The sequence below is a fragment of the Sorex araneus genome, chromosome 2 (genome assembly GCF_027595985.1).
Source record: "Sorex araneus isolate mSorAra2 chromosome 2, mSorAra2.pri, whole genome shotgun sequence".
Taxonomy (NCBI): Eukaryota; Metazoa; Chordata; class Mammalia; order Eulipotyphla; family Soricidae; genus Sorex; species Sorex araneus.
In genome coordinates, this window is record NC_073303.1 from 89111396 (window position 1) to 89125245 (window position 13850).

General features: G+C 40.7%; 1 protein-coding gene across 1 annotated transcript in view; it reads left to right on the forward strand.

Annotated features, from left to right (window-relative positions):
- Positions 1-13850, forward strand: part of COL22A1 (collagen type XXII alpha 1 chain) — a 259447-nt gene that overhangs the window by 110731 nt on the left and 134866 nt on the right. The window contains exons 22-26 of the mRNA XM_004602595.2: positions 49-102; positions 4802-4855; positions 5557-5610; positions 8203-8256; positions 9926-9979. Of these exons, the coding sequence (XP_004602652.2) occupies positions 49-102; positions 4802-4855; positions 5557-5610; positions 8203-8256; positions 9926-9979 (270 nt within the window). The remainder of the gene's footprint in view (positions 1-48; positions 103-4801; positions 4856-5556; positions 5611-8202; positions 8257-9925; positions 9980-13850) is intronic.

A 13850-nucleotide genomic window follows, 5' to 3' on the forward strand; every position in this document is an offset into this window, starting at 1 on the left:
GGTGACACCAGGATTTCTGCTAATTCTGACTTTTTCTTTGGTTCCTAGGGGAAGAAAGGTGACGCGGGTTCCCCTGGGACTCCTGGACCGCTGGGGCCACCGGTAAGAAATATCTTTATACTCTCCTCCATTCAAACATTGGTCTCTGATTAAAACAGTAATCAGGTGACAGTTTTGAGAGTGGTGACCAGATCATGTGGTTACTCCATGAAAATTCTAAAAAGAATATTCAAGGGTCACATGTCCACCTTTTCTTGGATTGGCGCAGCACGGGTGTAGGAATGGGCAGGCCCACAGTGCGACATCTCAGTAGATCAGAAGTAGTCAATATAATGTTTCTAGTATATCTGAAATATACCCCTTATGGACTGCAGTGATAGCACAGCGGGTAGGACATTTGCCTTGCACATGGCCCACCCGATTCGATTTCTCCATTTCTCTCAGAGAGTCCGGCAAGCTACCGAGAGTATCCCACCAGCATGGCAGAGCCTGGCAAATTACCCGTGGCATATTTGGCAATATGCCAAAAACAGTAACAACAAATCTCACAATGGAGACATTACTGGTGCTCATTCAAGCAAATTGATGAATGATGAAAAATAGGATGAGAGTGCTACAGTGCTATACCCCTTATCAGATCTCAACCTGCAGGACATACATTCTGTTTAGTCAATTGAATGAGAGATTTCATTTCATTTTTTAAAAAAAAGTTTTTTAAATTTTATGGAATCACTGTGAGATAGTTACAAGCTTTCATGTTTGGGTTACAATCTCACAATGATCAAAAACCCACAAACACCTATCCCTCCATCAGTGCACATTCCTCACCATCAATATCCCAGGTATACCCCCCCTTACCCACCCTCCACCTGCCTCTATGGCAGACAATATTCCCCATACTCTCTCTCTATTTTGGGGCATAATAGCTTGCAACCAGACGCTGAGAGTTCATCATGTTTGGTCCATTATCTACTTTCAGCATTCATCTCCCATCCGGACTGGTTCCTCCAGCCATCATTTTCTTAGTGATCCCTTCTCTATTTCATTTGCCTTCTCCCCTCTGCTCATGAAGCAGTCTTCTAGCTATGCGGCAATCCCCCTGACCCTTGTATCTATCATCCTTGGGTGTCAGCCTCATGTGATGCTACCCTACACTCCAAAAATGAGTGCAGTCCCTCTATGTCTGTCCCTCTCTTTCTGAATCATTTCACTTAGCATGATACTCTCCATGTTTATCCATTTACAAGCAAATTTCATTACTGCATCTCTCCTAACAGCTGCATAGTATTTCACTGTGTAGATGTACCAAAGTTTCTTTAACCAGTCATCTGTTTTAGGGCACTCGGGTTGTTTCCATATTTTGGCTATGTGAACAGTGCTGCAATGAATATATAGGCACATGTGTCATTTTTACTATGGAGAGACTGCATTTCTATGGAGGATATCTGCCTATCTCTTCTCATTCTCTTCACTAATTTTTGGAACTTCACCTGTTTTTTTTCCTACTTGCTATCCTGTTTTTGTTCATTGATTTATTGATTCATTGATTCATTGATTCATTTAGGAGACATTTATTTAGTACCCACCATAAACTGGGTGCATACCTAGGACAAGAAATCTAGACAATCACTAATTAGGCTCATAGAGGGCTAAAAATGTACAGATAAAGAAAAACTCCTGTGGTGAATTTTCAAAGAAAAACTGACAAACACTTGCTTCTCTAAGGATACAGAAGAGAATCTCTCTACTAATTTGAACACCATGATTGCTGGTATTGAAGCAAAATCTATATTAGAATTGCCTTCTCTAATGAAATAATGGAAAAGATATTCATGTTTGGTTTCTGCCATTGTCAGGCATTCTGTTTATGTCTGTTCTGTTCATAAATAATTGCATTCCTTTTTTAGAGTTGCCTATGAAAAAAACAATGCTTATCCCATTGAAAAATTGGAGAAAAACTAGGGACATTGGTAGAGGGAAGTAGGCACTTCTGTGGAGAGTGGCCTTGGAATATTGTATGCCTGAAGACTTAATCATTAATAACTTTGTAACTATGTAAGTCAAGGTGATAAATTTTTTTTAAAGCAACAAAAGAGAAAATAATACCCATGGCATATTCGATATGCTAAAAACATTAATGATAACAGTAATGATAGGTCTCATTCCCCTGACCCTGAAAGAGCCTCCAGTTGTTGGGAAGGATAAGTAAGGAGAGGCTGCTGAGTGTAATAGAGACATTATTGGTGCCTGCTCGAGTAAATCGACGAAGAACAGGATGATAGTGATACAGTGAACAAAAGAGAAATAGAGCAAAGTGTAATAAGCACTGTTTATAATGGGACTAGCCAGCATATTTTCTTTTTTTTCTTGCATTATAAAAAATTGTACTGAATCACCGTGAGATAGTTATAAGCTTTCATGTTTGGGTTACAATCTCACAATGACCAAACACCCATCCCTCCACCAGTGCACATTCCCACCACCAATATCCTGGGTATACCCCCTTTCCACCCTCCCCCTGCCTCTATGGCAGACAATATTCCCCATACTCTCTCTCTAATTTTGGGCATTATAGCTTGCAACACAGACAGTGAGAGGTCATCATGCTTGGTCCACTATCTACTTTCGGCATGCATCTCCCATCCCGACTGGTTCCTCCAGCCATCACTTTCTTAGTGATCCCTTCTCTATTCCATCTGCCTTCTCCCCTCCGTTCATGAAGCAGGCTTCCAGCTATGAGGTAATCCCCCTAGCCAGCATATTTTCAAACTAAGCAAAGCTCCAGAGCAGCTAGCTTCCTTAAGTTACAATTGGTGTCTCTTTCTTGAGACAATAAATGTAGAGTAACATGAGTATAGGTGGTGGCTTGTAAGTGGTGGCTCCCATATTGTGACAATCTGTTAGAAAGAAATAGAAAGTTGTGTCTGGTCTGGTCAGGGGTTTATACAAAGTCTGTGTGTATGGTGCTATAGTTGGGAAGGACTGTGATTCCTTGGTAAAGGAGGAACATAGCTGGGACAAGGGGGCAGCTGAACCAGAGGTCTTGAATATTAGATATTCAAGACTGAATATCTATGGAGAAGTTCCCTAAGATAGAATAGTCATAACAGATCTTCCTCTGCGAGCCAGAGGAAGACTCACCATTTATGAAAAATATTTCAAAAAGCAAGTAAATCGTACTGGGAATATTACTGGCATGTTAATTTATGTAAACAAATGTTACGCATCATCGAATTCCTTCTAACTCATAAATCTCCAGTTGGAACTAGGTAGTTTCTGGGACTAATTGTTTGCCATTCCCCCTATTAAATGGTAATTAAGCGAATTCGTGATTTATGTGTCATCATTACAATTGCCAAGCACATTAAAGTGCTATTTAGTCATCTGACACATTAGAATTATCAAATGTTTTGTTAATAATAATTGGACTGATCAGTTAATTAATAAGTACACTCATTATTTAGTTGTTTCTATTAGTAATACTTAGTCATTATTCTGTTGTTAACATTTAAATCTATTGACTAATTTGTCTCTCACTAATGTTCAGATTAGTAGGCTATCTCAATATTATATTTAATTAATAAGAAAAGAGAGTGAAGTTCCTCTTGTGCGAGATTCCTCTGTGTTGGGCTTGTTCACACACTCTTGCTAATCCATTCCTCTCTGATATGAAAAGGCTCCATCTTTGTTTATGTAGTTGGGGAGAATAAGGGCCTGAGAGACGACATCAGTCACCTATTTAGCATGAAGTAGACCAGGATTTGATAGCCAGCTCCGGCAGCATTTTAATGCTTGGGTGCAAAGATGCAGTGTTTAGGCCTACAGTATCAGGAATTTCCTGGGCTCTGCTGGGGGTGCTCTAGAGTTGTACTCAGTCTTACTTAGGGAACATAATTAGTGGGAGCTACCTGGGGTTGGCCACATGCAAGGCATGCATTTTAACTTCTCATTATCTTTCCAGCCACTATTTTTCTGTAAATCTTTCTATGCAGCAATTGCTGTGACTAATAAAGATATTAAGAGTTACATCAATTTGATTTAAAATTAAGCTAATTTATAGTATTCAATTGAAGTGCTAAAATAGCAGACAGAGAATACATACATATGTGTGTGTGTAATGGAATACTACTTATCTATCACAATTATTTGCTTGCCACTTGCAACAACATGAATGAATTTAGAGGATATTATTCTTAGTTAAATAAGTCAGACTGAGAAAGATATAAGATTTTACTCATATATGGTTAATAATAAGATGAAACGATACAAAGAATTGCACAATAAGAAAAAAAAGTGATCACCAGAAAAGATGGGAAAATAGTCATGGACAAATCAAGAAAAGTCAAGTTTATGGATAAAAATTAGAATCTGGTAGTGACCATAACAAAGCATATATAGTGTGGCCTTCTAGTGCTGTACACCTATATCTGAAGCCTATGTCACTACATTGGTTTCTTTCTAACTAATGCTTCTTGAAGGAACAGAGAAGAATAAAATGGGAGAGGAAAGGATTACTCTCCATAGAGTCAGTAGAGGAGCTCTTACAAGGACTAATTGTTGGCTTAAATTGACTTTTTCAGAATCAGGTTTAGGTGAGAGAACCATTTTTATTCATCCCAGGAAACACAATCCTGGCTAAGGCTCCAAGATTCTATTATTGAAGATTTTTGTTCATAGGTATATTGTGTATATACCTGCACGAATATATATTTATTTTAAATACTCAAGCATTTTAGACACAAAGCCATCTAGAGGCTTACCCATATACACTTGTAATATACCCTGTGTTTTCTCTTTACAGGGCCCTCCAGGACCCCCAGGTATCCCAGGACCCCCTGGACCTGCGGGCCCACCGGTAAGACTGGCCTTAGTTTTCTTTTACTAGGGTAGATGGAGGCCTCAGAACTTGTGGAATCCATAAGTATCCCTGTGTATGGAAACTTGTGTATACTTTGTATAAGACCAGAACAAAGCTTTTAGAAATAAGGAGATGCTTCACTTAGAGTTACCCCCAAGCTCTGGAAGTCCAAGTCTCTTGAGCTCCTTAAATGAATACTCTCACTTGAGTGTTCCCACCAAAGCTAGTTGGCTGCCTCTAGGGAAATGTTGCAATACGTATTTTTGGCTGGTGTTGTCCATTTTGGTATTTTTAAGTAGCTTGTAGTTTGACTGTGAGATGCACAGAGGGCCAGGGAAGAAGTGTGTTATTTTCCCTCCCTAACTTCAGATACGGTTGGGAAAATTCTGCTCACGAGAGGAGAGTGAGGACATAGTCCTCAGCAGAGAAAAGAATCCCATCCATCCTGCCAGGGTAGAAAGAATGGGATGGGATCCTCTGACTGCAGATCAGCTAGACCTGGACTTGCCAGCATTTGCACCATGGAAATACTGGGTTTTGCAGTATTCCACATTAAGGATGACCAGTTCCTTTGAGTTGTATTTTAGCCGCTGGGTCAGGAATAGCACCGGGAGAAAGAGTATTATGCTTTAAAGAGTATCATTATGCTTAAAGAGTATTAAAAGGTGAAATTAACCATTTTGTGTGATTGCTTTCAGGGTCTGCCTGGAGAAATTGGCTTCCCAGGAAAACCTGGACATCCTGGGGAGGCTGTGAGTGTCTTGAAACTTCCTATTACATTCTTTTTGTTTTCAATTACTGTGTTGGGAGTGGTTGGTCCTTCCAGGTGATGGGTTTTTAGAACCGTGACTCTTCATACTTTCTCTTTTAAAGTTGTACAGACCAAAGGCCCATCTTCCTGTGGTGGTTTTGCTGGGCTCTATCTCCCGGGAGTTACACACACAGACACACACACACAGACACACACACACATCCATAGCTGCAGTGACAATTGGGAATACTGTGTCCCAAGATACCATCTTATTCTTATTGTCTGCAGACAAATTCCTAGTTCTTTTTCTATTTAAAGTGTGACTCCTTGTCCATACAGGACAGCTACAAACAGTAAAAGATGTTGGGGTATGAGCCAAAGTCTAGTAAAACCTACCAATGTTTTTTCTTGTTCTTACCCTGATGCTGCTCTCTTATTCCAAATCCAAGATCATCTTGGAGAAACTGAACCTTCTCATTTCCTCTAAGCTTTGAAGATAGAGATCAGTAATTTTTAATGCCTGGACATAGCGCACTTTAATTGCCTTATTCGAGCTGGTTGTGTCTCCTGCCAATTTCTCCTGTAGTTCTCTTTGTGGCATGTGCACCCCTGATATTGTATTACCGGACTGATCATCACAGACCTCAGGGTGCAGACCAAGAAGTGTTCCTTGAAGGAATTTCCTTTTCAGTGCTTCTCTTTGATGGAGCCTTCAGTGGGAAAGACAAAGATTATGAAAAGTCATAGTACTGGATCCTGATGGATTCTGGACAGTGATGGGTTGTGCAGAGCACAGCTGGGAAACTGAAAACATGAGTTTTAGGATGCAGCATTCTAAAATGTATCACCCCAGGGCATAATATGCATAAAGTTATCAGGTATAAATCCAGTTTTGTGGTGTACACCTTCAGGTATGTTTATGCAAACCTGTAAGTGTAGATCAACTACTCTACCACCAACAAACATTTCCTTTGAATAGCAGTGCCACCTGAAGTTTACCACATGGACAGTTGTATCTGATCTAATGAAATCATCACAAGTATCTATATTAACATGGACACTTGGGAGTGTGGAGAGTGTTGTGTTCAGAGCAAAGGCAGCCAACCGCATTTATGGTCTGAAAGGAGAGGATATTACTTATTAAGGGTTTAAAGGTTAGATTTTATATTTTCACATCAAGATAATGTTTTCAGAGACCAGAGCGCTAGTGCATCTGGGATAAGTACATGCTTTGCATGCAGAGGCCCCAGGTTTGATCACTGGCACCATATGGTCATGCCAACAACCCCAAGAAGCAATCTCTGAGGACTGATACAGGAGTAGACTTTGAGCACTGCCAGGTGGAGATCAAAAACAGAAAAATGCTCCCATTGGTCAGAGTGCTCTTAGCACCCCAAAAGAGCTTTTCACTGGTCCACCCTGGGCCTTGACTCCCAGCTCTGGGAAGGTAGACTTTCAATAGCTTATCAGCTCAATTAGGAGATGCAGTGAGATTACAGAGCCTGTAGTTAGGTGACAGGGCCTTGGAATGGGCAGAATAATCATAGGCCTTCTTAATAAATTAATTTGTAAATAACACATAGCTTGCAAAACAATAACCTATTGGAATATTCTGCCAGGGCAAAGGATTTCTTTGCTACTTCCTATGGTGAGGGCATGTCTATTTGATACACCAATTAGGGGACAAATTCTTATTTACTTGCAAGAATGTAAAAAATTCAAAGCAAGGGGCTAGAGCAGCAGCACAGTGGGTAGGTCCTTTGCTTTGCACGTGGCTGACCAGGGTTTGATTCCCAGCATCCCATATGATCCCCCAAGCACAGCCAGAAGGAGTTCCTGAGTGTAGAGCCAGGAGCAACCCATGAGTATTGCTGGGTGTGACCCCCCCACAAAAAAAAATTCAAAGCATAAGAAGGAGCAAGCCTGGGATAGTAAGTGGGAAGAGACTGGAGGTGGGTCAGGACCCTTGTGGGTTCACATTACCCTCTTCGGAGCATGGACCTTCTGCTTACCTGGAAACAGCTGTAATTCCTGGCTGCATATGAGAAGGTGGGGGAGGATGTTTATGTTTGAGAAGCAGAGTCCTCTCCCTCAGAGTGGTTGCGTTCAATCGTGCTCTTCAGCATTGCCATCAGAAATGAAAGGCAGAAATTTTTCATGCCAACAAATGCTTATTGATTGACCTTTGAGTTACTAATATACAATAGGCAGGAAAGAAAGCCATGGGTCAGGAGAAAGGGGTAGCAGGAGATTCTGGAGAGGAGTGAGTGGAGGTGTGTGGCTGATCTTTCCTAAGGGACTTCTGGGAGTTGGACTTTCACATGGGTCTGCCTGAATTGCCAGATTCTGCCCCTTCTTACTCACAAGCGTCTGCAGGTCACTGGAAGTAGAGGCCACCTAGAATGTGACCTATTCCCATTGCAACAGAAGGGATAAACAAACCTAGTCTCATAGAAGAACTCTGGTAAAAACAGAAGGGCTGCCTCTACCAGCTTCTGATTGAAAAAATCAACTTTTGGGTGGAGGTAATGGGACTTAGAGCTTCCCTGGATGTAACATTAATTTCTCTCTTTGCTTTTCCCTCTTGGCCCAGGGGTCACCTGGAAAGGATGGACTAAATGGGCCACCAGGCCTGCCAGGACACAAGGTTGGTGACATTCATGCATGCAGTATGAGTCTGGGAACCCAAGCACATGCACCAAAGAGATTTTCACTATTGGCAGATTAGCACTTGGTAATATTTGGACATACAATGTTATATGAATACTTTATACTTAGGTGAGTGAGGAGGTTTTGGAAACCTGAATGTTAAAATTATTGTTGAAATGTGTGTTTATTTACTTTTAAGAATTAAAAAAATTCAAATGCTTTTCTAATATAATAAGGTGCTTTTCTTTTTAGAATTTTTTATATTTTTTTAATGAATCACCATGATGTGCAGTTACAGACTTACAGAGTTTTGTGATTATGTTTCAGTCATAAAATGATTGAGTACCCATGCCTCCACCAGTGCACAATAAAATGTTTTTTATAAACATACTTAGTGACATTAGGCAAGAGAGGTGGGTACTCTGGTGATGGGTGTGGTGTTGGAATTATATAGATATGAAACCATAATTCAGAATATTGTAAATCACGGTATCTCCAGCAATCAAGCAATAATAAAAGATGCTGGTGTGACTTAGATAATAGTACCCTGAAGACCCATAAGTAAAATATTCTGAAATTGGGATGCAAATTCTTTTCAAACTTTAAATGAACAAGGACAAACTATGCAATATTTTTAGCCAGCAAATTGTATTGACATTTATCATATATTAACTGAACTGTGCATACTAGTATCTTTTCAGACAACTTGTGAATGTAATAATAACATCCATAAACCTGTATGATAAATTTATGTCAAAAGCCATCCTTTCATTACCAAGTACAAAACAAAAATGGACTGGGATTAATTTCAGGGGCATTATTCTCCGTCTGTTTCCCTTATCTTCCAAGCCAAAGCGTAAAGTCTAGCCAAATATTTTTTCTTCTCAAGAAAGTACTTTTGTGGGGATGAAGAGACAGTACAAAGGTCTGGAGTGGAGACCTGCGTGCATGAGGCCTTGGCTTTGATCCCCAGCACCAAATACTTCTATGAGTAGTGCTGGGTATTGCCAGCACCATCAGGTTTGACGCTGGTGTTCTCAGCATCAACAGGCTCAACAGTGTCAGGCCCACAGAGCCCAGCCAAGCACTGACAGGAGGCTCCCAAAGCGCCTTTGGGCTGTGCGTTGGTGCTGCCCCTGCAAGAAAAGTGAAGAAAAAAACACAATTTTTTCCCAATATTTTCTTTCACCTAAATTTGTCAATGAGAGATTCACTTTCACTCAATCACACTTTTAAAAATAAATAAAAATCTGGCCCCTGACTATGGCACGTGGGAGGTGGTATGCAGACCACTTTGGTCACCATGGTGGGCAAACAGGCAAAATTGCAGGAGCTCGGCACCACCTAGTGGTTCCTTCCTTGCGAGTTCATCATGTCTTAAGAGTAATCAAAGTAAAGAGAAAGTAAAGTGAAATTTATCGGCTACACAGGCGGGGTGGGGGGCTGGGGGGCTGGGAGGTAGGGGGGAGGTTTATTGTGGTTCTTGGTGGTGGAATATGTGCACTGGTGAAGGGATGGGTGTTTGAGCATTGTGTAACTGAGACTTAACCCTGAAAGCTTTGTAACTTTCCACATGGTGATTCAATTAAAAAAATAAATTAATAAAAAAAAGAAATAATAAAAAAAGAGTTAAGGCTGAGGTTCACTGTTCTTTCTACTCCTTCTAGGGAGAGCCAGGAGAGAGAGGGTTGGATGGTCTTCCTGGAAAACCTGGCATTCAGGTATGGACCGTGCTTTTTTCCCATCGTCTTTGTAATTTCACATGGTATATTGGGAGTGTTTGGGATCTGAAGCCTGTGGAACACAGAGACTAGATCTCCAGCAGGAAACAAACATGTACACTAGAATAGGGCTCTTTGAAAGGGTCAAGGAAGAGTTTGAGGACTCCAGGGAGGAGGGTGACAAATGGTGGAAATGGAACCTATGAAGATCCTATCTCCTATAGGACAGAGAAGAGGAAGTGAGGGAGGAGGGTGGCTTGGGGAGAGAGCCCAATGGACACCCCGGCCTAGGGAACAGGGATGTGAATACGGTCTAATCTGTCCTGGCTGGGAGCAAGGGAGGCCAGTACACAAATATTTTTGCCCTTCTTTCCGCTGCCTTGCTCTCTCCACTCTCTTCCCGCTTCCTTTAGAACTCTGATATACCTATCACTGTATCATTGTCACTGTATCACTGTTATCCCGTTGCTCGTTGATTTGCTCGAGCAGGCACCAGTAACGTCTCCATTGTAAGACTAGTTGTTACTGTTTTTGGCACATTGAATACATCAAGGGTAGCTTGACAGGTTCCGCCATGCGGGCGCGATACTCTTGGTAGCTTGCCGGGCTCTCCGAGAGAGACATAGGAATCGAACCCGGGTCAGCTGCGCGCAAGACAAACGCCCTACCTGCTGTACTATTTCTCCAGCCCCTATATATCTACATATATATGTATATGTACATATATATATAATATTTCCTAATTTCTGAGCCCTACACAAAGCCAGAAGCAAGAAGTCTGGTTACAGCCATCTGTCAACATCAGTCTTCCTGAGCTACGAGTTGGTGGAAAACTGTGAGAGTAGATCTGAAAGGGAAACTCATGACAATCAGCATGCAGTTAGTGTAGATAGCTGCTATGGGTGTGAGAATTTTGAGTGCTAGATTTATATGATTGTGTGTCCATGTCAGAGCCTCCCCAGGAACCTTATTTATGGGTTTCCCTTAAAGATCACTGGGTCTTCTTATAGCTCAGGACTCTCAGTACTATAGCAGAAATTTGACTTAGGGTCAGAATGCAATAAGTAGATAGAAGAGAAGACGAAGATGTGCGCGTGCACGTGTGTGTGTGTGTGTGTGTGTGTGTGTGTGTGTGTGTAAGCTCATGTGGTATGACTGGTATGTTTATATGGTATTTTTACTGTGGTATATGTGCTCTGTGTATTGTATGTGGTGAATGTGGCATATGGTTGGTATATAGATAATGTGTGTTATGTATTTCAGTGATGTATGTATGTGATATGTTGATATGTGTGTGGTATGTATCTAATGCGTGGGGGGTATTTAGTATGTGTATTAGTGTATGCATTTACACACTTACAGTTCTTTGGGGTGGTGCCTGTGAGCAGACAGTAGAATAAGATGCTGCTAACATCTGAACTAGCTAAGAGCAGTATCTGGGTTATTAGATACCTGATCCCCACAATCCTAAATCATGATTAGGCAATTTGGAAGGTGCTTGGTTAGGGATTATAGATGGAGGAAAATAAATATCTCAGAGAGAGTTCAGGATTGGCCTAGTCTTACCAATACAGTGTTCTTTCATCTTAAATACCATGGCTAGAGCTCCTTTATAGACCTTCAAAGGGCTCAAGGAAAATCCATGGACTTGAGGATTTGTCACCTCGGCTTTTTAAAAAAGTGGCCTTTCTTTAGAGGCCATATTAAAGCAGACAGGCAAATGATGAACAGTGTCGTGGTCATCCCTAGTGGTCATGGATATAGCTGAGAGCACTTGCCTTGCTCAGAACACTTGTGAAGCCTAGGGATTTATTCCTGGCACAACAAAACAAAAGAAACAAAACAAAAGGAAAACTTTGCATCTGAGCTGACTCAAAGGGGTAGAGAACACTCTTAAGGTTCAAAGGACAGTTCTCACTCTGGTCTCCAGATTCTAAGAACTCAGCTCTCATGCTCCACGTTAGAGTACAGTGAGTCATCCACCTCTACTGAAAGCACAGTGTCTCTTCATCTTTTAAAAAAAATTGACCCTTATGTGTTTTTAAACATCTATGGCAATCCCTAAATAATTCAAATGAAATTATATGTAACTTGGTGTTTTCTCTAAGTACAAACCCCAAATGCGGGTTTGTAGGATTGGGGATAAAACACATACTATGCCATCTTCAGTGTGGGTAAAACACATACTATGGCCATCTTTCAGTCCTAGAAAATTTTTGCATATGTTTGGTAATTTGACTTTATGGATTTTTATGCTGGAGCGATAGCACAGCAGGTAGGGCGTTTGCCTTGCACGAGACCAAGCGGGGTTCGATTCCTACGTCCCTCTCAGAGAGCCCAGCAAGCTACTGAGAGTATCCTGCTCACACGGCAGAGCCTGGCAAGCTACCCATGGCATATTCAATATGCCAAAAACAGTAACAAGAAGTCTTACAATGGGGACGTACTGGTGCCTGCTCGAGCAAATTGATGAGCAATGGGATGACAGTGACAGTGACAGTGACCATAACTGAATTGTGTTCAGTGAGTTGACAAATCTTTAGGTACTTATGTATGCTATATGAATTATAGCCATCCATTTAACAGTCTTTTGAATAAATAGATTACCATTAATATTTCTTTATACAGTTCTTGAGATGAAAGTAATCGATTAGGAGATGTATTGCAAATAAACTACATGTGCGATGCCTACACGTATTTATCCATTCTTCTTCAACATATTTGGTATTTCTTATGACTGCAAATGACAAAAATATTAAAACAGAAAAGTCACTTGCTATATTTGACATGTGGTTTTTGAATGATTTGCAGTGGGTGTGTGTTTAAAAATATCCCAAGAAGTCAGAATTATGAGTATTTGCCTTTATGATATATTGAAAATATACTCTGTAGGCTTGAAGGAGACCTGTCATGGGATCTTGTTTATATATTTTTGGAAAATTTCTAACTAAGGATAAAAATTTCCTAAGAAGATAACGATTCTTCAAGCATCCACCCAGGAACTGCAATAGGATTATGGTATGAGCCGTAATATACATTCTTAGGTTCACTTCAAGAATTCAGGATGCCATTAGTCCTCTGTCTTTTGTGCCCTGGACTCAAGATTCACAGCACAGATCCAGGATGATCATAAAATAAAGGCTTTTTGGGACTAGAAAAATTGTACAGTGGCTGGGCAATTGCCTCACACGTGGCCAACCCAGTCTCAATCCCTGGCACCCCATGTGGTTTCTTAAGTCCTGCCAGGACTGATGCCTGAGCTCAAAGCCAGAAGTTATCTGTGAGCACAGCTGGGTGTCACTACAAAAGAATATTTAAAAATTAAAAAGTGCATTCTAACAAAAATGAGGTCCTCAGTCCTTTTCTCAAGAAGAAAGAAGTGCTATTTAAAAGGTATTGAAACCAGTATTTGTAAGTGATAATTAGAGGGACAAATATTTGAACAATTTCTGCTAGAGCAGTTCTTATTAATTTGCTTGAAAACCCTGTGAATGAGAGGGAGAGTAAAAGTTTGTCTAGAATTTCAAGATGTGCTGACTGCAAATGCTAGTTCTCTTGGTAACACTAGCGATAAAGGATGAAATATATGCCTAATTGTTGGAACACTTTTAGCTACAGTACACGTCCCTCTCCCATCTTCCTCTTTGATAAAGGGCGGTGCAGGTGGTGGTCTTCACTGTCAATTTAGTCTGCCACAACTACGGGAAAAAGCATCATGTGCGTGGAACTTATTTTCCATAAACGAATCTGCTCATGTCTGCATGTATTCATTTATTCTTTCATGTGTATATTCACTCATGAGAAAACCGCATTTCTTAGTGTAAATTTGTATCAAAGATTTTTCTAATTAGCACAACAAAAATTAGCAATT